The sequence below is a fragment of the Oncorhynchus gorbuscha genome, linkage group LG03, assembly GCF_021184085.1.
Source record: "Oncorhynchus gorbuscha isolate QuinsamMale2020 ecotype Even-year linkage group LG03, OgorEven_v1.0, whole genome shotgun sequence".
NCBI classification, from domain to species: Eukaryota; Metazoa; Chordata; class Actinopteri; order Salmoniformes; family Salmonidae; genus Oncorhynchus; species Oncorhynchus gorbuscha.
This window is the reverse complement of record NC_060175.1, coordinates 63,327,076-63,352,323: the sequence shown is the minus strand read 5'-3', so window position 1 is coordinate 63,352,323 and position 25,248 is coordinate 63,327,076. Positions and strand designations below refer to the sequence as shown.

At 45.7% G+C, this 25,248-nt stretch overlaps 1 protein-coding gene across 12 annotated transcripts in view; it reads left to right on the top strand.

The window, feature by feature from the left end:
* LOC124031679 (serine/threonine-protein kinase WNK2-like) overlaps positions 1 to 25,248 on the top strand; it is a 136,186-nt gene that overhangs the window by 81,472 nt on the left and 29,466 nt on the right. For 8 of the 12 annotated variants that reach the window (XR_006838155.1, XR_006838154.1, XM_046343233.1 and 5 more), the window contains exons 8-15: positions 4,993 to 5,272; positions 5,547 to 5,662; positions 6,198 to 7,127; positions 8,168 to 9,505; positions 9,743 to 9,781; positions 10,341 to 10,472; positions 14,432 to 14,791; positions 15,022 to 15,071. Coding sequence is in view for 10 of the 12 variants with exons in the window: in XM_046343233.1 (XP_046199189.1) it covers positions 4,993 to 5,272; positions 5,547 to 5,662; positions 6,198 to 7,127; positions 8,168 to 9,505; positions 9,743 to 9,781; positions 10,341 to 10,472; positions 14,432 to 14,791; positions 15,022 to 15,071 (3,245 nt within the window). In the remaining 2 variants the exon portion in view is untranslated. The remainder of the gene's footprint in view (positions 1 to 4,992; positions 5,273 to 5,546; positions 5,663 to 6,197; positions 7,128 to 8,167; positions 9,506 to 9,742; positions 9,782 to 10,340; positions 10,473 to 14,431; positions 14,792 to 15,021; positions 15,072 to 25,248) is intronic. The other 4 variants (XM_046343230.1, XM_046343229.1, XM_046343238.1 and 1 more) reach the window with 4 other exon arrangements.

Here is a 25,248-nt window from a genome sequence, read left to right as displayed (position 1 = left end):
GAATAATATAGATGAGAACTCTCTTGGTAGATAGTGCGGTCTACAGCTTATCATGACGTACTCTACCTCAAGCGAGCAATACCTCGAGACTTCTTTAATATTAGACATCGCGCACCAGCTATTGACAAATAGACACACACCCCCGCCCCTCATCTTACCAGATCTGTCCTGCCGATGCACAGAACCCCGCAAGCTCTATATTATCTGTGTCGTCGTTCAGCCACGACTCTGTGAAGCAAGATATGACAGTTTTTAATGACCCGTTGGTAGGATAGTCTCGACCGTAGACCATCCAGTTTGTTTTCCAGTGATTGCATGTTGGCCAATAGAACCGATGGTAGTGGTGATTTACTCACTCGCCTACAAATCCTCACAATGTACCCCGATCTTCGCCCCCGGTATCTCTGTCTTTTCTTCACGTGAATGACTGGGATTTCGGCCTGGTCTCCAGGAAGCAGTATATCCTTTGTGTTGGACTCATTAAAGAAAAATATTTGTCCAGTTCGAGGTGAGTAATCTCTGTACTTTTCTGTCTTAAGAGACATTAGCAGCAACTTTATGTACAAATAATGCGGAATATAACTAACAAAATAGCACAGTTGGTTAGGAGCCCTTAAAACGGTAGCTATCTCCTCCGACGCCATTATATAATCGGCGCCATTTCACGTGCCTTTTTGCAAACTCGTGCTGTCGTGTCTTTTTCTTAGGATTGGCTTCCGTCTGACCTCTCTCCCATAAAGCCCCGATTCGTGAAGTGCTGTAGAAACTGTCCTTCTGGCAGGTTCTCCCATCTCCCTCAATGAACTCTGTGGTTCATTGGGTTCTTGGTCACCTCTCTGAACAAGGTCCTTCTTGCCCGGCTGCTCAGTTTGGTCGGACAACCAGCTCTAGGCAGTCTTGGTAGTTTAAATGTATGTGTTTCAATTTCTCAATGATGGAGACCACTGTGCTGTTGGAAACTTTCAACACTCTAGAAATTGTTTTATACCCTTCCACAGATGTATGCCTCATCAAAATTCTACACTACATGACCAAAGGTATGTGGACACCTGTTCGTCAAACATCTCATTCCAAAATCATGGGCATTAATATGGAGATGATCCCCCTGTAGCTGCTGTAACAGCCTCCGCTCTTCTGGGAAGGCTTTCCACTAGATGTTGGAACATTGCTGCGGGGACTTGCTTCAATTCAGCCACGAGCATTAGTGAGGACGGGCACTGATGTTGGGCGATTAGGCCTGGCTCGCAGTCGGCGTTCCAATTCATCCCAAAGGTGTTCAATGGGGTTTTATGTCAGGGCTCTGTGCAGACCAGTCAAGTTCTCCCACATTGATCACATTGACCATTTCTCGCTTTGTGCACAGGGGCATTGTCATGCTGAAACAGGAGAGGGCCTTTCCCAATCCTCTTTGTTAACATCACACACACTGTCAGGCATTTCACACACAAATATCTAGATACTGACTGTTACTTCTTGGTGGCCTACAGCAATACACTAAAATAATAGACTTTACATGAGGCGGGTGAACCTGCAACCACAACACTTCAATAACACTTGACATGAGATCTTTTCTAAGAATTACAGGGATATGGCTCTGATATGGTGCCTACGGAAAGAACCCTCAACTTTTTCCAAATTATGTTGCGTTACAGCCTTATTCTAAAATGTATTAAATCAATTTTTTCCTCATCAATCTACACACAAAACCCCATAATGACAAAGCAAAAACAGGTTTTTAGAAACTTTTGCTAATTTATTTTAAAAAATTAAGTAACGTAAATGTCACATTTACATAAGTATTCAGACACTTTACTCAGTACTTTGTTGAAGCACCTTTGACAGCGATTACAGCCTTGAGTCTTCTTGGGTATGACGCTACAAGCTTGGCACACCTGTATTTGGGGAGTTTCTTCCATTCTTCTCTGCAGATCCTCTCCAGGTTGGATGAGGAGCATTGCGGCACAGCTATTTTCAAGTCTCTCCAGAGATGTTCGATCCGGTTCAAGTCTGAGCTCTGGCTGGGCCACTCAAGGACATTCAGAGACTTGTCCCGAAAGTAATTCCTGCGTTGTCTTGGCTGTGTACTTAGGGTGGTTGTCCTGTTGAAAGGTGAACCTTCGCCCCAGTCATAGGTCCTGAGTGCGAAGTTTCTTCCAGACGTGACTCTTGGCATTAAGGTCAAAGAGTTCAATCTTGGTTTCATCAGACCAGAGAATCTTGTTTTTCATGGTCTAAGAGTCTTTAGGTGTATTTTCGCAAACTCCAAGCTGTCATGTGCCTTTTCCAGAGGAGGGGCTTCCATCTTTCCACTCTACCAGAAAAGTCTGATTGGTGGAGAGTCGCAAAGATGGTTATCCATCTGGAAGGTTCTCCCATCTCCACAGATGAACTCTAGAGCTCTGTCAAAGTGACCATCGGGTTCTTGGTCACCTCCCTGACCAAAGCCCTTCTCTCCCGATTGCTCAGTTTGGCCAGGCAGCCAGCTCTAGGAAGAGTCTTTGTGGTTCCAAACTTGTTTCATTTAAAAAAGATAGGGACCTTCAATGCGGCAGAAATGTTTTGGTACCCTTCCCCAGATCTGTGCCTCGACTCAATCCTGTCTTGGAGCTCTACGGACAATTCCTTCAACCTCGTGGCTTGGTTTTTGCACTGACATGCACTGTGAACTGTGGAACCTTTATATAGACAGGTGTGTTCCTTTCCAAATCATGTCCAATCAATTGATTTTACCACAGGGGACTCCAATCAAGATGTTGAAACATCTCAAGGATGATCAATAGACACAGAATGCACCTCAGCTCAATTTTGAATTTCATGGGTCAAAATTCATTTGAATTTCATACTTATGTAAATAAAGTATTTAAGTTCAGATTTTTTGCAAAAAAAACAAACCTGTTTTCACTTTTTCATTATGGGGAATTGTGTGTAGATTGATGAACATTTTTTATTTAATATACGTTTTAGAATAAGGCTGAAACGTAACAAAGTGTGGAAAAAGTGAAGGGGCCTTCTATCTATCTCTCTCACTCACTCACTCACTCACTCACTCACTCACTCACTCACTCACTCACTCACTCACTCACTCACTCACTCACACACCTCCCCTATAGGCATTCCTGTCTCTTCTGTAGTTGTTATATCCTTGTATTGCTAAAGGAATTATCTAAGTGTCTCTGAAATGGATAATATATGAATTAGAGGTCGATGGTTTAATCGGAATGGCCGATTTTCAAGTTTTCATAACAATCGGTGATCTGCATTTTTGGATGCCGATTATGGCCGATTATGGCAGATTATATTGCAATCCACGAGGAGACTACATGGCAGGCTGACCATCTGTTACATGAGTGCAGGCAGCAAGGAGCCATGGTAAGTTGCTAGCTAGCATTAAACTTCTCTTATAAAAAACAATCTTAACAATAATCACTAGTTAACTACACACGGTTGATGATATTACTAGTTTAACTAGCTTGTCCTGCATTGCATAAAGTCAATGCAGTGCCTGAAATTGTGTCACTTCTCTTGCGTTCAGTGTAAGCAGAGTCAGGGAATATGCGGCAGTTTGGGTCGCCTGGATCGTTGCGAACTGTGTGAAGACCATTTCTTTACATAATTATGGCATAACATTGAAAGTTGTGCAATGTAACAACACTGTGTCCAACACTGTTTTTTGCATTATTTAAACCAAATTGAACATGTTTCATTATTTATTTTCAGACTATAAATGGATTTTATTTATGTATTATATTAAGTTAAAATACAAGTGTTCAATTGTTCATTTAGTATTGTTGTAATTGTCATTATTACAAATATATATATAAAATCGGGCCGATTAATCGGTATCTGCATTTTTTGGTCCTCCAATAATAATAATGAAAAATCATAATTGGTCGCCACTAATATGAATGCTTTCTGATATTAGCAAGTTATTGATTTCATGAACCGTATTTCTAAGGTTGCTTGTATACTTTTCCCTCTAAGTCCTTTCCCGTGTAGCTTATCAGAGATTGACTTAATATGGAAAAAAATATATATACATTATTCAGCACCCCATGAATCAGTTGTTAGTGTGTGTGCCCTGTGAGGTTCACTCTATAAAGCCTCATGCTTGGCTCTCTCATTCCTTCCAGAGTGATCATTTCTGTTGTGAATGGGTCAGGCTGCAGTGCTCAGTGTTACTGAGAATCAGGGCCATCGATTATTTTGGCAGACAGCAAGCTGACCTGCTTTCTTCCCTCTATGGTGACATCTCTCCATCTGTCTGCGCTGGGTCAAGATGAGCTGGGGAAAATTTAAGGTCTTGCTGTAATGATATAGAGAGAGGAGGAATGTGGCCCACAGCTCTTCATCTTCGATCACCCCTCACCACTTTCGATGACTAATTTCTTCACAGACGGGCACCATGGGAGATGCAGTTTATCTTTATCGACGTGGCTGTTCTTATGTTCATTCATGCACTATGCTACTTAGCGAGCGGAAACGCTGCCTCTTATGCTTCTTTGCTTTATTATTATTATTCAGGGATGTTTTAGGACATGTTTTATTAAGTTTGGGTTGATTAAATGACTACATTTTACATTGTGAACGACGGTCTTAAAAGCAAATCTCATGTTAAAGATATGGGACTCATACTCCATGAAATAAATACAACCAGTCAGGTTGTGCTAAAACAGAAACCATTGAAACATTCCATGGAAGGTTCAGGCCATAATGCCTATTAATGACTCCAAACCCCCCCCAAAATCTAAACATTATTATTTCAGCTGTATCTCTTCCCATGGTCTAAATGCACCTGTCCTGTATCCTGTCTCCAGTGCTGTTGTCCCAGACAGAGGCGGACTATTCTCTCTGACAGCTGCTGACAGCTGCTGCCCTCCCCAAGAAATTATTCTCTCACCATCCCTCTTCCTGGCTCTCTCCTGTTTTCTCTCTACCTCTAACACATTGACTCTAAAAAATACTCCTCTTCCCACACTCCTCCTCTCCCGACAGGTGGAATCAGGGTTCTTCCATGAGAGTGATGCTAAGATCGTGGGGAAGTCGATCCGGGACCGCGTAGCACTTATTAAATGGAGGCGGGAGAGGACTGTGTCGGCCCTACCCCCAGTGAACCAGGGAGAGGCAGGACTCGGGGCCCAGGCCACCCTAGCCCAGGGGACCTCTGCTGGGGCTACACAGGCAGGACAGCCCCCTTTGATTGAGCCCAACGAGCCAGAAGCAGACCAGCACGCCAGGCTACGTAACCTTCCGGCCAGCGCAACCTCTGTCACATGTGAGACACCACTGACACGCACATCATGTGGAAAGACACGCAACATGTAAAACTCCACAAGACCCCACAACACATCTCCTTCCTGTCACACATTCACATACATTTGATACAGTGGTCTCTGTGTCATTAGTTGAATTGATCTTTGACAGAAGTGTTTATATTATGGGGGTTTGTACTTTGTTTATTTGTGTCTAATGTGTAACCGCTCTTTGTCACTTTGTTCTAGTTGCCTGTGTGGTTAAAGACTAACCTCCATCTCTGTTTGTCTATGTAGCAGACAGTACCTTTGACAGCGGCCTGGGCTCCGCTGTGTTTTCTGACTCCCACAGCAGCCAGCACAATGTCCTCTACCAGTCCCAAGTGGAGCCCATCACCATGGCAACGCAGCAGGTCTGTACCACACACATACAGATGTACACTTCATGTACACTTCATGTACACTCAAGACATGTGAACTGCGCAGAGGGTCATTAACATGCATACACTACACACACATACTGGACACATGCACATACATCCTCATTTACATAGAGATATGCATTACATGCACATACATGTATGTTACATATGCTCACAAACATGGTTATTTGCCTTTATCCATAAATCCGTATCAACATGTCTGCTAACATTGGCACATGTATGTTTATGCGCAACGTATACTGATTTAACACACACACACACACACACACACACACACACACACACACACACACACACACACACACACACACACACACACACACACACACACACACACACACACACACACACACACACACACACACACACACACACACATTTACTCAGAATTCCCCAATTCATCTCTATCCCACTTCATTATCATGTTTTTGTTGTGCATATGTGTTTTGGTTGTGTGCCTTTTGAGTAAGGTGTGTTTTGTCTGTGGGTCCCTGTATGGGCTCAGCGTCAGTGTTTGGCTTCAACACGTCCCCGATCCTGTGAAAGGGGCGAGGGGTGGAAAGCAGCCCTGGGGCCAGAGTTCCGAGTGTGTGCAGGGACACGGAGAGGGAGTGCCTCGGTCATTGACACTCTTAGGGGCAACAACGACATCCCTCTTCATATGCCCCTGCAACCTATTACCTCTGGGTCCTGCAGCCAACAGAGAGCTTCCAGTCCCTCCCCCACATCACCAGACGACCAGTCAGAGAGCAGCCCCTCTGAGTCCCGCTCTGAGGCCGAGGACGGCTTCCCTTCCCCGAGTGCATTTCCTGCCCCCCTCCTCCTGGCCCCCACATACTCTGAGGCCCGACGTCATAGTGACTCTTCTATAGAATCTCCGACATTGGAAGCCACCAATGGAAGTAGGTTGAAGTCTGTGTCAGTGGAGGCAGCAGTGGGGCGGAGGCACTCGGACCTTAGCACGCTGCACAGCCTAAACTCTGCCCTTCAACATCATCACCACCAAGGTGCACCCAGAAACCACCTGTGCCAAGCCTGCCTCTCTCTGCTGCTGAAGTCACGAGAAGGGGGGCACAAGAAGCACACTGCTTTTCCCTTTCCACCACACCCCTGTGCTTGCCCCCACCGGCACCACCACTTCTCCAGTGGGATGACGACAACTGCAGGGTTAGGAGGGATGAAAGGTCCAAGTCATACAGGAAGTGACTTCTCTGACCTCTCCTTATTACAAAAGAACCTGATGAACATCATCAGCCGTAAAACCACCCCATCCAACCAGGGCCAAGCCTCCCTCCTCCACCTGCATAGTCTGAAGTTAACCCAGAGAGGCAGCTTCAGTGGTGACCACACAGCACCCCCTCTAGCCAGGCCCACACAGGACCACAAGGCCAGCTACTGTGCTGGGGAGCACCGAGCCACCGGGCCTCCGGGAGTGGTAGGTCCCACAGGGAGACTAGGGCTGCATCTCAATGGTCTGAAGTGTCTTTCTCTCCATGTCTCCTTTCCTTCAACTGCACTGAACTGATAACAAAGGATAGGTGAACTTACTGTTGATACCAACAATGATTGTGCTTTCACCTGTCCAGTTCCATGATGTCAGTGCAGATTTGGTAAAGCAGATGAGAGCGTTCTGCTTTAGACTACTGAGAGGCTCCCAGACCCCTACCCTCAGCTCAAACTCTCACCTGTAGAACTGACTCCTCCCAGCTTATAGAAGGCGCTACTTTGCATAAGATGGAGCTGATGATTGCGCTAGACCTCACTCCCTCTTTGGGCCAGTAGAGGGCGCTCTGTTTTAATGCAGCCATAGGACTGGGCCCTGCTCTCTCTCTTCCGCTCAGCTTCAAACTACCATAGAAGTCCATGGTCCCTCCACTGATTCTGTTTGTGCGCTTTGGGGCAAGCTGGTTGTCTGGAGGGCCATAGATGCTGCTGTCTACACTAACTCTCTAACCCTTTGCCAACTTCAGCTAGCCTGTTTTAATGTCAGCGTCTTCTGTTTCTACTTCACTGACCAAATGCCAAAAACGCAAAACCCGCCTTTTTACACCCACTCATATCTCCCTGCCCATGGAACGTCTTCAGTGAATGGACAGATGGCTGTGGCAAACGAAGGGAATGAATTATGTCTGTGTGTCCCCTCTTCCCCATCCTCTGCCTCGGCACACCTGCTGCCTCTTCTGTTAAGCCTGCTCATTGTTTGGGTGTTTTTACAACTTTATTTTAATCCTTCATCCACGCATTATCATTGACATCCTTTGTTTTTGTCAACTGAACATTTCGGCTCATGTTTTTCTCTTGAACAGGATGTCTAGCTATTATTGTTCTAGTTTGTAGATTTAGATATTTGTGTTCATTCATAATATTTTTACATCACTGTCAAATACAGACATTTTTAACGGGGGCCTAAAAGCGCCGCCCAGAGAAGTGACTATCTCTGTCTGTCCTCTAACATGTCTCCATCTCTCCTCTCAGCCCAGTGCTGTGCATGCATTGCTCCAGAACCAGTCATCTCTCCAGGGCCAGCCTGCCTCTGCCCCAGCCCTGCACACGCCCCTGCACTACCTCCAGCCTGGCCACAGCTATCCCGTCAGTCCCCTGGCAGGCTACTCAGCTGCAGCTCTACAACACACCCCAGCCTCAGCAACTTACACAGCATCAAACATTCCTCTGCAACATAACAATACTGGACATAGCTACCCAGGTCCAGCTCTGCAAAAGACAGCAACAGCAGCAAGTCATTCAACTGCAAATGTACCACTTCAACAGCCTGCAGCAAGCTTTTCAGCAGCTACCCTGCCCCTGCAACAGCCACACACTGCAGCAAGCTATACTGCAGCAACTATGCCAATCCAACAGACACCAACTCCACAGAGCTACAGTGCCCCAACTCAGCAACAAATGACTCAAACTGCTGCAAGCTACCCAGCTCCAATTCTGCAACAGACCCCAACAGCAGCAAGCTTCTCAGCAGCAGTAGCCATGCCTGTCCAACATACTGTATTGGCAGCTAGCATAGGAACTGCAACAATACCCTCACAACCAGCTGCACAGAGCTACCCAGCTCCAGTGGAGCATCTGCAACATCTCGCTCCCCCACAGAGCTATGCATCTGTAGCCCCAACTGTGGTCCACACTGTACCTATACCCAGTCTCCCTACTCAGGATCCCAGTGTCGCAACACAGCCTCTAGCTGCTGCTGTGCTTCCCCCAGTCCAGCCTTGCCCAGCGCCACACAGCCTCCCAGCCACAGCCATGCCTCCCAGTCTGCAGCCAGGCCAGTCTAGTCCCATGCATCACAGCCAACAGACTGTGCCGGTCCCCATTCAACAGCAACATAGCCAGCCAATGCCCCAGCCCTCAGCACAACACAGCCAACAGCCTGTTCAGGCCCCCATTCAGCAGCACAACCAGCAAACTGTGCAGGTCCCCCTACCCAAACACAGCCAGACAATGGCCCAGCCCACTGTCCAACAGGCTCCAGTCGTCCAGAGCTATCAGTCACCTGCCCATAATGTGCAGCAAGGTTCAACCCTCCAGAGTTACCCCAACGCTGCACCCCTAATGGGGCAACCGAACACTGCTTCACAGAGCTACACACCCACAGCCCCACACATAAAACAACAGGCTGCACCGGTACAAGGCTACACGCCAACGAAACCCAGTGTGATGGGTCAGGCCTGTCCATCTGCTCCACAGCAGGCTGCAGCCCCTAAGACCTACCCAGTGGCCCCCATAGTGCAACAACAGACTGGGACTGCCACTCCACAGCACAGCCAGGCCCAGGCAGCTACACTACCACTAGGCCAACAGGTGAGTTTAGATATAGGAGTCAGCCTGAGGTTGACGCTGTGCACTTCTAACCCTTTATCATCAAGGATCTGTTGATGCTCAGTTGCAAGTACCTTGCTCAGGCTGACCTGAAAAGTAGTGCCATTTCCATTGAACCTGGTGGAGAGTAACCGTACAGTAGTACAGTGTTCCCCTTTTGAGTCAAGTTTCAGTTCTCTGAGTTTCAGTTCTCTGACCCTGTGTTTTCATTCTTCATAGAACCAACCCTATGTCTTCAACGCAGTTTTCCTGAACCAGGTAGATCTCCCTTCCTCTCAATACACACGGTCTAAATAAGCTAAATAACACTGTCAGAGGGAGAGAAAACGAATACACATTCTCTGTCAGATAAACATTTATTTATGACAATGCTGTTGGTTTGTTTTGGTGCTCCTGGGATGAGGACCAGCTGTGTAAGTGTATTGTATGTTAGGTGAATCACCAAACTACTAGTAGCCTAATAAACAGGAGTTTCCTCCGAGTGTGGCCAAATGGAGAGATATTGGATACTATAATGAAAACAATAATAGTTGTTTTATCCGCTGCATCCGCCAGTCCCTCAGGCCTGTTTTGTCTGTGGAGTGTGCAGCAGTAACAGTAGCAGATGCTGGCTGACTCCTGGCACAGAGACAGGGACAAGATGGGAAATGTGGGCCTGATTTTTGATTTGGGTCAATAGCAGGAAAAGAAGATGTCCAATTGAGAGATGTAACCGGAGACCTAGCCTCATCCCACTTAATTTCTCCCCTCTCTCTCCCTCTCTTTCTCTCTCGTTCTATTTTTCTATCTTGCACTCCCTCGCTTGTGCTGTCTGTAGAATTTTCCTGCTGCTCAAAGCCTTTCCCAGCACCACCAATCATCATCTAGTCTGCCTTCCCAGGCCTCTGTCCCTCAGCAGCTGCAGCCACTGCAGATCTCCACCTCTCTGCCACCAACACACCTTTCCCAGGTAACCCCTCCCCTCTCACTTTTACTGCTACCTGTGATGGATTATTCTTTATTCCTTGTCTCTTTCTTTTTGGTACCATATGTAGCCAACTCTATATAGGTAGATGTGCTTATAGCATTTGACAACTAAAAAGTATCAAGGACTTTGGTTCTTAATTGAGCAGCTATTGGGATATATCTTTCTTTCTCTCTAATGGCATCAAATACACCATAGTACACAGCTTTTTTGTCAAAAGTTGTGCACTGTATTGGAAATATGCCATTTTTTGCAATTTGCCTTTTGCTTGCCTGATCGGTCTGCAGTATGGAGGTTCCAAACTACAAACCCTGGTCTCTGATTGCTTTCTTATTCTACCCTTTTCTTATCCTCCTCCCAGTTTTCCTCACCGTATCCCAACATTCAAGTGGTGAACTCTCTGACTGGATGTGACACCTACACTCAGCCCTGCCCTGTTCCCCAGTCCTACCCTTCCTCTCTGCCCCCTCTCTACCTCTCCCCAGGCCAGCCTGCCACTCTGCCCCTCTCTGTCTCGTCCCTCGCCCCCTTGCATATAGAGAATGCTCTGGCGCCCCCACCTCTGTGCCCCCGATATCCTCACACCCCCCTTCTGGCCATGACAGCACCCACACTGCCACAGCATCAGCAGATGTACCCGCTGCTCTGCAACAGAGTGTTATGACACACACACACCCTCACACACAGCTCCCCACTCTCACACACCCGGTTCACTCACACCTTGCCTCACTGCCTGGACAACAGAACACACAACTGCAGAATACACACCACATGCACCCAAACCCTTTTCAACACGTCACACACCCCACATACTCACACCCTGCTGCTGCACCTGAACTTGCTCTGCCGAGCTTTCTGCTCTTAAGACAGGTAAATATAAGAGGAGGACTGGAATGGAACAAAGGTTTTTGTGTACATAGCTATTATTTTTCTGTTTTTATAGACATGATAATATATAACTGTGAGTTTGTGTATACAATACACTTACACAAACCAATGCCTAGGTTTACCTCCACTGTACACACATCCTACCATACCCTTGTCTATACATTATGCCTTGAATCTATTCCACCACGCCCAGAAATCTGCTCCTTTTACTCTCTGTTCCGAACACACGAGATGACCAGTTATTTTAGCCTTTAGCCGTACACTTATCCTACTCCTCCTCTGTTCCTCTAGTGATGTAGAGGTTAACCCAGGCCCTGCAGCCCCCTGCACCACTCCCATTCCCCAGCCGCTCTCATTTGTTGACTTCTGTAACCGTAAAAGCCTTGGTTTCATGCATGTTAACATTAGAAGCCTCCTCCCTAAGTGTGTTTTATTCACTGCTTTAGCACACCAATCCGGATGTTCTAGCCGTGTCTGAATCCTGGCTTAGGAAGGCCACCAAAAATCCAGAAATTTCCATCCCTAACTATAACATTTTCCGACAAGATAGAACTGCCAAAGGGGGCGGAGTTGCAATCTACTGCAGAGATAGCTTGTAGAGTTCTGTCACACTATCCAGGTCTGTGCCCAAACAATTTGAGCTTCTACTTTTAAAAATCCACCTTTCCAGAAACAAGTCTCTCACCGTTGCCGCTTGTTATAGACCCCCTTCAGCCCCCAGCTATGCCCTGGACACCATATGTGAATTGATTGCCCCCCATTTATCTTCAGAGCTAGTGCTGTTAGGTGACCTAAACTGGGACATGCTTAACACCCCGGCCATCCTACAATCTAAGCTAGATGCCCTCAATCTCACACAAATTATCAAAGAACCTACCAGGTACAACCCTAAATCCGTAACCATGGGCACCCTCTTAGATATCATCCCGACCAACTTGCCCTCTAAATACACCTCTGCTGTTTTCAACCAGGATCTCACCGATCACTGCCTCATTGCCTGCGTGTGTAATGGGTCCGCTGGCAAATTATCACCCCTCATCACTGTCAAACACTCCCTTAAACACTTCAGCGAGCAGGCCTTTCTAATCAACCTGGCCCAGGTATCCTGGGAGGATATTGACCTCATCCTGTCAGTAGAGGAAGCCTGGTTACTCTTTAAAAGTGCTTTCCTCACCATCTTAAATAAGCATGCCCCATTCAAAAAATGTAGAACTAAGAACAGATATAGTCCTTGGTTCACCCCAGACTTGACTGCCCTTGACCTGCACAAAAACATCCTGTGGCATTAGCATCGAATAGCCCCCGCAATATGCAACTTTTCTGGGAAGTCAGGAACCAATATAGTCAGTCAGTTAGGAAAGCTAAGGCTAGCTTTTTCAAACAGAAATTTGCATCCTGTACACTAATTCCCAAAAGTTTTGGGACACTGTAAAGTCTATGGAGAATAAGAGCACCTCCCAGCTGCCCTCTGCACTGAGGCCAGGAAACACTTTCACCACCGATAAATTTACGATAAACGATCATTTCAATAAGCATTTTTCTATCCCTACCCCGGCCAACATCTCAGCACCCTCTGCAGCAACTTTCCCAAGCGCCCCGCTTCTCCTTCACCCAAATCCAGACAGCTGATGTTCTGAAAGAGCTGCAAAATCTGGATCCCTACAAATTATCTTGGCTAGACAATCTGGACCCTCTCTTTCTAAAATTATCCTCCAAAATTGTTGCAACCCCTATTACAAACCTATTCAACCTCTCTTTCGTATCGTCTGAGATCCCCAAAGATTGGTAAGCTTCCGCGGTCATACCCTTCTTCAAAGGTGGAGACACTCTATACCCAAACTGTTATAGACCTATATCCATCCTGCCCTGCCCTTCTAAAATCTTCGAAGGCCAAGTTAACAGATCACCGACCATTTAGAATCCCACCGTACCTTCTCCACTATGCTATCTGGTGTCCGAGCTGGTCATGGGTGCACCTCAGCCACGCTCAAGGTCCTAAACTATATGATAACTGCCATCGATAAAAGACGGTACTGTGCAGCCGTCTTCATCGACCTGGCCAAGGTTTTCCACTCTGTCAATCACCACATTCTTAATGGCAGACTCAATAGCCTTGGCTTCTCAAATGACTTCCTCGCCTCGTTCACCAACTACTTCTCTGATAGAGTTCAGTGTGTCAAATCGGAGGGCCTGTTGTCCGGACCTCTGGCAGTCTCTATGGGTGTTCCAAAGGGTTCAATTCTCAGGCTGACTCTTTTCTCTGTATATATCAATGATGTCGCTCTTGCTGCTGGTGATTCTCTGATCCACCTCTACGCAGACGAAACCATTCTGTATACATCAGGTCTTTCTTTGGAAACTGTGCTAAGAAACCTCCAAACAAGCTTCAATGCCATACAACACTCCTTCTGTGGCCTCCAACTGCTCTTAAACGCTAGTAAAACTAAATGCATGCTCTTCAACCGATTGCTGCCCGCGATGTCATTTGCAAAATAGTCTGGATGTAGTCTATCACAGTGCCATCCATTTTGTCACCACCGCCCCATATACACTACCCCATATACTACCCCCATATACTACCCACCACTGCGACCTGTATACTCTCGTTGGCTGGCCCTTACTACATATTCGTCGCCAAACCAACTGGCTCCAGGTCATCTATAACATCTTCTATATTTACTTCCTTTTGGAAAGTTAAACAGCCCCACAACATCACAGATCCACCACCATACTTCAGTTGATCACCATGTCTCTTGTTATGCCACACCCACCTGGTGTTTGTTGCCAAAAAGCTCTATTTTAGTCTCATCAGACCATAGAACCTGGTTCCAATCTAAGTTCCAATGACATAGATTTGTCTGTTGTGTTATTGACTGTACGTTTGTGTATGTGTAACTCTGAGTTGTTTTTGTCGCACTGCTTTACTTTATCTTGGCCAGGTCGCAGTTGTAAATGAGAACGTGTTCTCAACTGGCCTACCTGATTAAATAAAGAATAAATATTTCAATAAATGTTGAGTCCTCCACCAATATAATATATGCCCCTCCCTACATCAGCAGGTCCAGCAGCAGGCCAAGGCCCAGCTTCCAGATGCCATCCCCTTTGCACAGCCTAATCAGCCTTCCCAGCCTGCAGTTTTCTCCCCTCCAATACAGACTGTGTCGGACCCTGGCACAGGTGCTGCCGCAACCCAGCTTGACCTCAACCAGAACCCCAGCCAAACCCAGTCCAAGCATCAGCATCAGGCCCAAGGCCAGAGCCAACCACAGGCTCCAGCTCCACTATCCCCTGACTCCCAGACAGCAGCCCCTTGGACTGCCAGCACCAGCCTGACTCAGCAGAACCAGGCCGGTGAGAGCAGATACTCAGGGACCACACTCACCTCGGGACAGGCTCAAACAGAGTCCAATCTGGAGGTATGGAGGACTGACCTGTCCGATACGTCCCCTCCCTAAGCCCTTGAATCTCAGTCCCTCAATTCTCCCCTTTCTCAGCCCCTCCCTGACCCTCCCTCTACTTTTCCCTAAAACAACATCTCCAATATCTCTGTACCCAAAGTATCCTCCCCAACTTTCCCTGCACACTCATCTCCGTTTATGCCCCAACCCTTCTGAACATACTCACTTTTTTTTTGTTTTGTCTGCAGGATCCTGGTGCAGAGAAGCAGGCTTCAGGGGCCAGCTACTCCTACGACAGGTATGAGCTGACTCAACTCTTCAACTCTTCTGATGGCTATCTAGTGCAGAGATTTGGTGGTGTGTTAGGAGAGACCATGGAGAGTTCAGTGATGCCTATCATTCTCGTCTCTCAGGATGAGGATAATATAACAACCTCAGACATAAAGGCATAGTTGGGCAACAGGGAAACCTTGGTAAAACTCCGGCCAAACCGTAGGCATGAATGGTGAACTGACAGTGCATACAGCTCACTCACTCGCTTTGCGGACATAAGGGCAACCAGTAAAGCGGTCGGTCTTAAAGGAGAGATATTTAATCTCCTCGTTTTCCAGCAGCTCAAAAGGCTGCTGTAAAATAGCTTCAAGCACAATAGACAGATCCCATGACGGGACTAAAGGCTTTGGAACTGGATATAAGCAACATAATGGGGTGTTTTCCCAACATGTTATTGTTGAAGCCTATTTGACCGGTCGAGATAGCAGCAAGATAGGCCTTAACAGTGGAGAAAGCCTTCCATAAGGTTCGTCAGAAAGCATAAAACCTTGGATACAGAGCATTGGTAAGGAATGATCTGTTTTTGGTCATACCACTTCTCAAAAATGCACCACTTGTTTCCATACAGTGAGTGTGTAGAAGGAGCCCTGGCACTCTGGATAGACTCTATGACTCCGAGAGGCAGGCCTAACCTCTCACATGCCAGACCCAGAGGGCCATCGAGGGACTACCAAGATGAGGGATGAGCCTTCTTCCTTCACTCTGGCTAGAGTGGGGGAGTAAGAGGCTTAGAAGAGGAAAAGCGTAAAGCAACACCCTTGACCATGGGTGTGCCAGTGTGTCCAACCCCAGTGGTGCATCTCCTGCTAGTGCAAAGAACAACGGGCAGCGCACGTTTTCTTGCGCTGCGAAGAGCTCGACAGATGCTTGACCGTATCTCTCTGACATCTGTTTCACCACTTGGGGATGAAGTTTCCATTCCCTTTTAAGGGGATTCCCCGTGGACAATAAGTCCGCTGCTACGTTTAGTACGCCCCAGGACATGAGTGATGTGGTGTGCTCTGCTTCACAGAATAATCCTGATGGCTAGTTCGTAAGCGCAGGGAGGGAGTGCCCCCCTGGCGGCTGATGTTCACCACCACAGTCGTATTGTCCGTTCTGATCAAGACGTGATTCTCAGCCCCTTGTATCTCAGGGATATGAGAGCTGCCTCTACACATTTGCTGAACATTTGGGGAGCTAGCACTAGCCTGAATGGAACAGCAAGGTATTTGTCGGCTGTACCTTGAAATGCAAACCTTAAAAATCTCCTGTGTGCTGGCAGGATGTTTGTGAAAATAATCATCCTGCAGGTCAACTGAGGTAAACAGCCACCTCGATGAATAGAGCGAGACACCTCTACATTTTTTGGGAACCTGGAAGTACCGGGAGTAAAAGCCTAGGTGGCTCTCTGCCGCTGGAATCACCCTGATAGTGCCTTTACTTAATAGAGAGGAGATTTCCTGCTTTAGTATTCGTGCCGAGTTACCAGCCACTGCTGATTCCCAAATTTAGTTGAAACGGGTGGTTTCAGAGCGAATTGCAGTCTGTACTTCTTCGTAACAGTGGAGCAGACCAAGGACTGGACTGCGCATGCACACCAGTTCCTTGCTCTTGTGGCGAGTAGCCCAGACTCGATCATCAGAGAGCCGCGGCACGGGGGGCCCCTCGGGTAGAGTGTATTCCCTCCCATCTTCCTTGAGAGCGAACCCATGTGAATGGGTCGCTGCACAAAGGGAAGGGTTCTAGGAGCACATGCAGTGCCCTCCTGAATTATTGGCACCATAGGTAAATATTAACAAAAAAGGCTGTGTAATTGTTGTTTATCAGCTTTATCTTACACTCAAAATATCATATCACGAATCTAATTACACTCAAAATATCATGAATCTTCTGCAAAGAAAAAAATCGGCATAAAGAAATAATTATTTTATTCAAAAAACATGCATGTCACAAATATTTGCACCCCTGCATTTAGTACTTTGTGCACCCTCCCTTTGCCAAGATAACAGCTCTGAACCATCTCCTATAATGTTTGATGAGGTGGAAGAACACATACAGTGAGGGACAAAAGTATTTGATCCCCTGCTGATTTTGTACGTTTGCCCACTGACAAAGAAATGATCAGTCTATAATTTGAATGGTAGGTTTATTTGAACAGTGAGAGACAGAATAACAACAACAAAATCCACAAAAAGACACGAGGGAGCCAAAAAAATGTAATGAGGGAAATAAGTATTTGACCCCGTCTCGAACAGAAAGATTTCTGGCTCCCAGGTGTCTTTTATACAGGTAACGAGCTGAGCTATTCTGTCTCTCACTGTTCAAATAAACCTACCATTAAAATTATACTGATAATTTCTTTGTCAGAGGGCAAACGTACAAAATCAGCAGGGGATCAAATACTTTTTTTACCTCACTGTAGGAAGAAATTTGACACCATTCCTCCATACAGAAACTATCCAGATCCTTCAGAGTCCTTGGTCCTCACTTGTGGACTCTTTTCTTCAGCTCACCCCATAGAGGTTTAGGTCAGGGGACTGGGATGGCTATTGCAAAAGCTTGATTCTATGGTCAGTGAACCATTTTCGGGTGGATTTGGTGGTATTGCTTTGGATCGTTGTCCTGCTGAAAGATTCAATGACGACTCAGTTTTTTAATCTTGGAACATGGAGTCCATGATGCCAATGTATCCTAACAATCTTCCCAGGGCATTTGTATGTAAAACAGCCCCACAACATCACAGATCCACCACCATACTTCAGTGGATCACCATGTCTCTTGTTATGCCAAACCCACCTTTGGTGTTTGTTGCCAAAAAGCTCTATTTTAGTCTCATCAGACCATAGAACCTGGTTCCAATCTAAGTTCCAATGGCATTTAGAAAACTCCAGGCGGTTTCTTCTGGCAACCCTTCCAAATAACTTGTGTGCCTGAAGGTGGTGTCTAATAGTAGTTTTGGACACCCAAAGATGTAACCAACTTCTGCAATTCTCCAACTGTGATCCTTGGAGATTTTTGGCAACTTGAACCATGCTTCTCACGGTGCGTAGGGGCAAAATACATTTGCGTCCTCTTCCAGGCACGTTCATCACAGCTTCAGTTTTACATTGTTTAATTATTGCCCTAATAGTGTAGATGGGTAGTTTCAGGCATGTAGATATCTTTTTATAGACATTGCCTGATTTGTGAAGGTCAACAACCATTTGTCTCATTTAATTTTTGTGACCTCTGGCCTTTTCCATGCTGATAAATGACTAAGGGAGTTTAGCCTGTGTGTCACATTTACACTCCAGTGAAACAGGAAGTCATGGATGACCTTTTTTAATTTTCCCAAAGACTTAAATCAGAATATACACTACCGTTCAGAAGTTTGGGGTCACATTGAAATGTCCGTGTTTTGTGTTAGGCAGAGTTGCAAAGAAAAAGCCATATCACATACTGACCAATAAAAATAAAAGATTAAGATGGGCAAAAGAACAGATACTGGACAGAGGAATTCTGTCTAGGAGGCCAGCAGGGTAGCCTAGTGGTTAGAGCGTTGGACTAGTAACCGGAAGGTTGCAAGTTCAAACCCCTGAGCTGACAAGGTACAAATCTGTCGTTCTGCCCCTGTTCCTAGGCCGTCATTGAAAATAAGAATTTGTTCTTAACTGACTTGCCTAGTTAAATAAAGGTAAAATCAATTTTTAAAAATCCCGGAGTCGCCTCTTCACTGTTGACATTGAGACTGGTGTTTTGCGGGTACTATTTAATGCAGCTGCCAGTTGAGGACTTGTGAGGGGCGTCTGTCTCTCAAACTTGCTCAGTTGTGCACCGGGGCCTCCCACCCTTTCTATTCTGGTTAGAGGCAGTTTTTTCAGTTCGGTGAAGGGAGAAGTACACAGCGTTGTACGAGATCTTCAGTTTCTTGGCAATTTCTTGCATGGAATAGCCTTCATTTCTCAGAACAAGAATAGACTGACGAGTTTCAGAAGAAAGGTCTTTGTTTTTGGCCATTTTGAGCCTGTAATCGAACCCACAAATGCTGTTGCTCCAGATACTCAACTGGCTAAAGGCCAGTTTTATTGCTTCTTTAATCAGGACAACAGTTTCAGCTGTGCTAACATAATTTTTTTAAATGATCAATTAGCCTTTTAAAATGATACACTTGGATTAACTAACACAATGTGCCATTGGAATACAGGAGTGATGTTTGCTGATAATGGACCCCTGTACGCCTATGTAGATATTCCATAAAAAATCAGCCGTTTCCAGCTACAATAATCATTTACGACATTAACAATGTCTACACTGTATTTCTGATCAATTCAATGTTATTTTAATGGACAAAAAAAAGGAAATTATAAGTGACCCCAAACTTTTGAACCGGTAGTGTACCTCAATTTGTTGCCAATAATTGTGACACGCATGTTTTTGATAAAACAATTATTTCTTGATGACAATTAATTTTGTTTTTTTGTTTTTTTTTCACTCAAAGGTTAGATTCATCAAATCAAATTGTGTTTCTAGCTCCAGCAGTGCAGTAATATCTAAAAAGTAATATCTAACAATACACACAATCTAAAGTAAAGGATTGGAATTAAGAATATATAAATATTTGGACGAGCAATGTCAGTCTCTTGGTCCCAGCTTTGATGCACCTGTTCTGACCTTGCCTTCTGGATGATAGTGGGGTGAACAGTCAGTGGCTCGGGTTGTTGTTTGTCCTTGATGTAGTTTTGGCTTTCCTGTGACATCAGGTGCTGTAGGTATCCTGTAGGGCAGGTGGCTTGTCCCCGGTGATGCGTTGGGCAGATCGCACCACCATTTGGAGAGCCCTGCGGTTACAGGCTGTTACAACCCGACAGGATGTTCTCAATTGTGGATCTGTAAAAGTTTGTGGGTTTTCGGTGTCAAGCCAAATTTCTTCAGCCTCCTGAGATTGAAGAGGTGCTGTTGCACCTGACCAAACAGCTCCTTCTTCGACAGGAACGTCAAGGAAATAAGGAAATCTGCTTTCTCGACAGGCTGGACAAGTTGAGCCACAAGGCTCTTTTCCCCACCACTACAAGGCTCATGGCACGGCGACAGCTTTTGACGACAGATCTCTTTCCAAAGGTCTGAGTTAGGCTTGTTGATAGTTAGGAGATTATGCAGATCGAGCATCAAATTGGCCTGGTAAGCCAGCAGTAGGGACGTAATATTCAACGCCTGTACAGAACGTGCAGTAGACACATAGACCTTTTGATAGATGGATGCAGAAAAGTGGTCATTCTTACCAGGGAGAGATGTGCCTGTCAGCAACAAGGCACTGAGGTGGTTGGCCAGTGACTGCTCGACCACTGGTGGCTTGCCGATTTCTAGCTCCTTCATGTCCTTGACATTCATGTTGGCAAAAAGTCTGGTTTGGACTTTGCTGGTCAAGGGTTTGTCCCTTGGGCTGAGCGAGCAGGCTCCATGGCGCCAATAAACTGCCAATCCTTTAACAATGTTAACAATGTAGTTAGCATTCACCTCGTGAGCTAGTAGCCTAGCTAGTTAGCACAATCTTACACCAAACAAAAGCATGGCTCTAGACCGATAAGCAGTGACGCTAGGATGGTCTAGTCCAGTGGTTCCCAAACTTGTTATAGTCCCATACCCCTTCAAATATTCAACCTCCAGCTGCATACCCCCTCTAGTACCAGGGTCAGCGCACTATCAAATGTTGTTTTTTGCCATCATTGTAAGCCTGCCAACACACACACTATACGATACATTTATTAAACATAAGAATGAGTGTGAGTGTTTGTCACAACCTGGCTCGTGGGAAGTGACAAAGAGCTCTTATAAGACCAGGGCACAAATAATAATAATATATTAACAATCAATAATTTTTCTCTTTATTTATCCATTTACATATAAAACCTTATTTGTTCATCAAAAATTGTGATGAACTTGCCACAGGTTAATGAGAAGGGTGTGCTTGAAATGATGCACCTAACTCTGCAATGTTGTGTTGTATTGGAGAGAGTGTCTTAAATCATTTTCCACACTGTGTCTGTATTTAGTTTTCATGCTAGTGAGGGCAGAGAATCCACTCTCAGATAGGTATGTGGTTGCAAAGGGCATCAGTGTCTTAACAGCGCGATTTGCCAAGGCAAGAAACTGAGTGCAGCCCTATTCAGAAATCCGACAATGGCTTCTGATTAAATTCAATTTTCACAGAACCGCTTGTTGCAATTTCGATGAGGCTCTATTGTTCAGATATCGGTAAGTGGACTGGAGGCAGGACATGAAAGGGATAATGAATCCAGTTGTTTGTGTCATCCGTTTCGGGAAAGTACCTGCGTAATTGCACACCCAGCTCACTCCGGTGCTTCGCTATATCACATTTGACATTGTCCGTAAGCTTGAGTTGATTTGCACACAAAAAAATCATACAATGATGGAAAGACCTGGGTGTTGTCCTTGTTAATGCAGACAGAGAAGAGCCCCATCTTCTTCATCATTGCCTCAATTTTGTCCCGCACATTGAATATAGTTGCGGAGAGTCCCTATAATCCTAGATTCAGATCATTCAGGCGAGAAAAAACATCACCTAGATTGGCCAGTCGTGTGAGACACTCGTCATCATGCAAGTGGTCAGACAAGTGTTAATTATGGTCAGTAAAGAAAACTTTAAGCTCGTCTCTCAATTTAAAAAAATGTGTCAATACTTTGCCCCTTGATAAGCAGTGCACTTCTGTATGTTGTAAAAGTGTTACATGATCGCTGCCCATATCAGTGCATAATGCAGAAAATACACGAGAGTTCAGGGGCCTTGCATTATCAAAGTTAACCATTTTCACTGTAGTGACCAAAACGTCTTTCAAGCTGTCAGGCATTCCCTTGGCAGCAAGAGCCGCTCGGTGGATGCTGCAGTGTACCCAAGTGGCGTTACCACTCCACTGTGTCTCCCTGTCATGACCTTTGCGCCATCAGTACAGATACCAACATATCTTGACCACCAAAGTCCATTTGATGTCACAAAGCTGTCCAGTACTTCAAAAATATCCTCTCACATTGTCCTGGTTTCCAGTGGTTTGCAGAAGAGCATGACTTCCTTAATTGACCCCTCATAAACGTAACGGACATTTACCAAGAGCTGTGCCAGGCCCACCATGTCTGTTGTCTCATCCAGCTGTAACTCATATAATTCACTGGCTTACATGCGAAGCCGAAATTGTTTCAAAACATCTCCTGCCGACACTGATGCGTCGTGAAACGGTGTTGTTTGATGAAATCATTATCTGTATAGTTTTTTTGGCCTTTTCCCCCAGCATTGTCCCAGCCATATCCGCGGCAGCAGGAAGAATTAAGTCCACAATAGTATGGGGCTTGCCTGTCCTAGCCACTCGGTAACTTGGCATATAAGACGCTTCTAGCCCCTTCTTATGTCATCTGTTGCTTTTATACACTTCTTTATTCTCACTCAAACTCCAGTGGCTTATTTTTTTAATTGTCATGTTTCGTTTCTAAATGTCTGCGCAAGAGTGAATGTTTCCCGCGAGAGAGTAGTGGTTAATGTGATTGGATGTTAATTATTTGATTAGGCTACCTGCATTTGACATTGTTGTTACCACACCAGATGGTTTCATTTTATTTTTGGCAGTAAAACGAGGCTACTCTCACCCAAATATATAGCCCTGTTGGAAAATATAAATGTACTGTTTGAAAATGTCAAGAAAAAAAATCTAGTCAATGCGGCAACGGTAGTGGGTTGAGCTAAACGAGAGAGAACGCTAGTGATTCTACCCTTCCAAGCCTTCCAAGCTTAGCTAGCCAAGTTTCAGTAGCTAGCCGTGTGATGCTAGCTACCGCAGGAAACAAATGGGAAGGAAAAAGTAGAAAAGCTCATTCTTACTTGACGCGAACACTTTCCTTTCAGTAAAGTCACGCAACACAGAAGACGAGAGATGAAAAACCTGCACTTGGCGGCATAACTTTGCAGCACACCTTTGAACAGTTGAACAGGAAAACAAATCAAGTTGTGCTGAGGAGAGCTTAGAGTAGTACTCTTCGTGAGGAAGAGAAGTGAGAATGATCATAGGGTGGGCAACTGGCTCTCTATGATGAGGGGAGGGGCTCACCACTTGCCACTTGACCTGTCCGTCTCCGACAGACGTGTGAGATTCTGATGAATCCCTCATGTGAGATATCGAAATGACTAATTGAAAGAGAACTTCCTCTGTTTATGTTGTTTTATGAAGGGAGAGTGCTGCTTATCCAAACCTTTAGCCCTGTCTTCGGACCTGTCTATTGTGTTTCAGGGTATTTCACAGCAGTCTTTTGAGCTGAAAAATATGTGGACACCTGCTCGTCAAACATCTCATTCCAAAATCATGGGCATTAATATAGAGTTGGTCCCCCTTTGCTGCTATGACAGCCTCCACTCTTCTGCGAAGGCTTTCCACTAGATGTTGGAACATTTCTGCAGGGACTTGCTTCCATTCAGCCACGAGCGCTGCCAGATGATGACGCGTGATTCATCACTCCAGAGAACGTGTTTCCACTGCTCCAGTGTCCAATGGCATTGAGCTTTATACCACTCCAGCCAACGCTTGGCGTAGCGGATGGTGCTCTTAGGCTTGTGTGAGGCTGCTCGGCCATAGAAACCCATTTCATGAAGCTCCCGACAAACAGTTCTTGTCTGTAGTAAGTCTGTAGTAAGTGTTGCAACCGAGGACAGACTATTATTACACGCTTCAGCACTTGATGGTCCCGTTCTGTGAGCTTGTGTGGCCTACCACTTTGCGGCTGGGCCGTTGTTGCTCCTAGACGTTTCCACTTCACAGTAACAGCACTCCCAATTGACTGGGGCAGCTCTAGCAGGGCAGAAATTTGACAAACTGACTTGTTGGAAAGGTGACATCCTATGACGGTGCCACGTTGAAAGTCACTGAGCTCTTCAGTACGGGCCATTCTACTGCCAATGTTTGTCTATGGAGATTGCATGGCTGTGTGCTCAATTTTATACACCTGTCAGCAACGGTGTGGCTGAAATACCCAAATCCACTCATTTGAAGAGGTGTCCACATACTTTTGTGTATATATAGTGTATTTCTCCTTCATATTGCTTCACTAAAAAGTTTCTACGCCTTTAGTCCTGTCTTGGGACCTGTCTATTGTGCTTGAGGTCTTTTCACAGCAGCCTTTTTTGAGCTGCTGGACTACTAATTGCCCTGACATCTGCAAAGCTAGTGAGTGAGCGGCACACATTGTCAGTCCACCATTCATGCTAACAGTTTGCTCCGGGGTTATGCAAGGTAACCTTACCTAACCTCACCTTCATGCCGAAGGTCAGCAATGATGTATTGTCTCGCCTTAGAGCTTGTGGCATTCCAAACAGCAACAACGAGTGTTGCAAATTCCATTCTGTGAACAGGCCTAGGCTACCAGCCACACAGACAGCGAGAGGGGAGCAGGGAACTGTCCATTATCGATGCATGCTAGGAATATGGGACCAAATTCGACACTTTTTACTATTTTAATACACATATAAGTATCGACCTCACGGCCTTCGTCAGAGCTTTTGTGAGATAAAAAAAAAGTTACACCCTTATGTAGACCAAACCCCACCCACATCCGTTCCACGCATCGAAAGGGGTTGGAGGCGAAGGAAAAACAAATACGTGCTACCAAATATAGCAATATGCATTTCATAAATATTCAAATAAAGTGTGGAAATAAGATGTATTAAACATGTCTGTAAAACCACAATGAAGACACCGAGCAAGTTTTCATTAATCATTGGGAACATACAGCCATAGACGACATGATCAATCAGTCCATTGGGAAATACAGAGACTTTCTACAAGCAACAAAGATCAACAAATATCAGCGAGACACACAAGGACTACCAGCTTAACCAGGTGTACACATAGGAAGGCCCAAGGACAGGAGCACGGAGAGGCCGACGTAGGGACGCACCACTGATCGGGGGGACGCAGATACGCAACAGCAGGAGGACATGGAAACTTGGACACAGGCATCCACTGAGAGCGAATTCCCTACAGACAGCGACTCCAGCTATCTTCGCACACAGTCAGGTTTTTTTCCCCGGAAGCAACACAAGGCTCCACAAAAGAAAATACGCTATGTAGGAGAGGCAAGCGGTCGAAGAGGGGACCAGCAACACATGCCATGGACATGGAGCTACA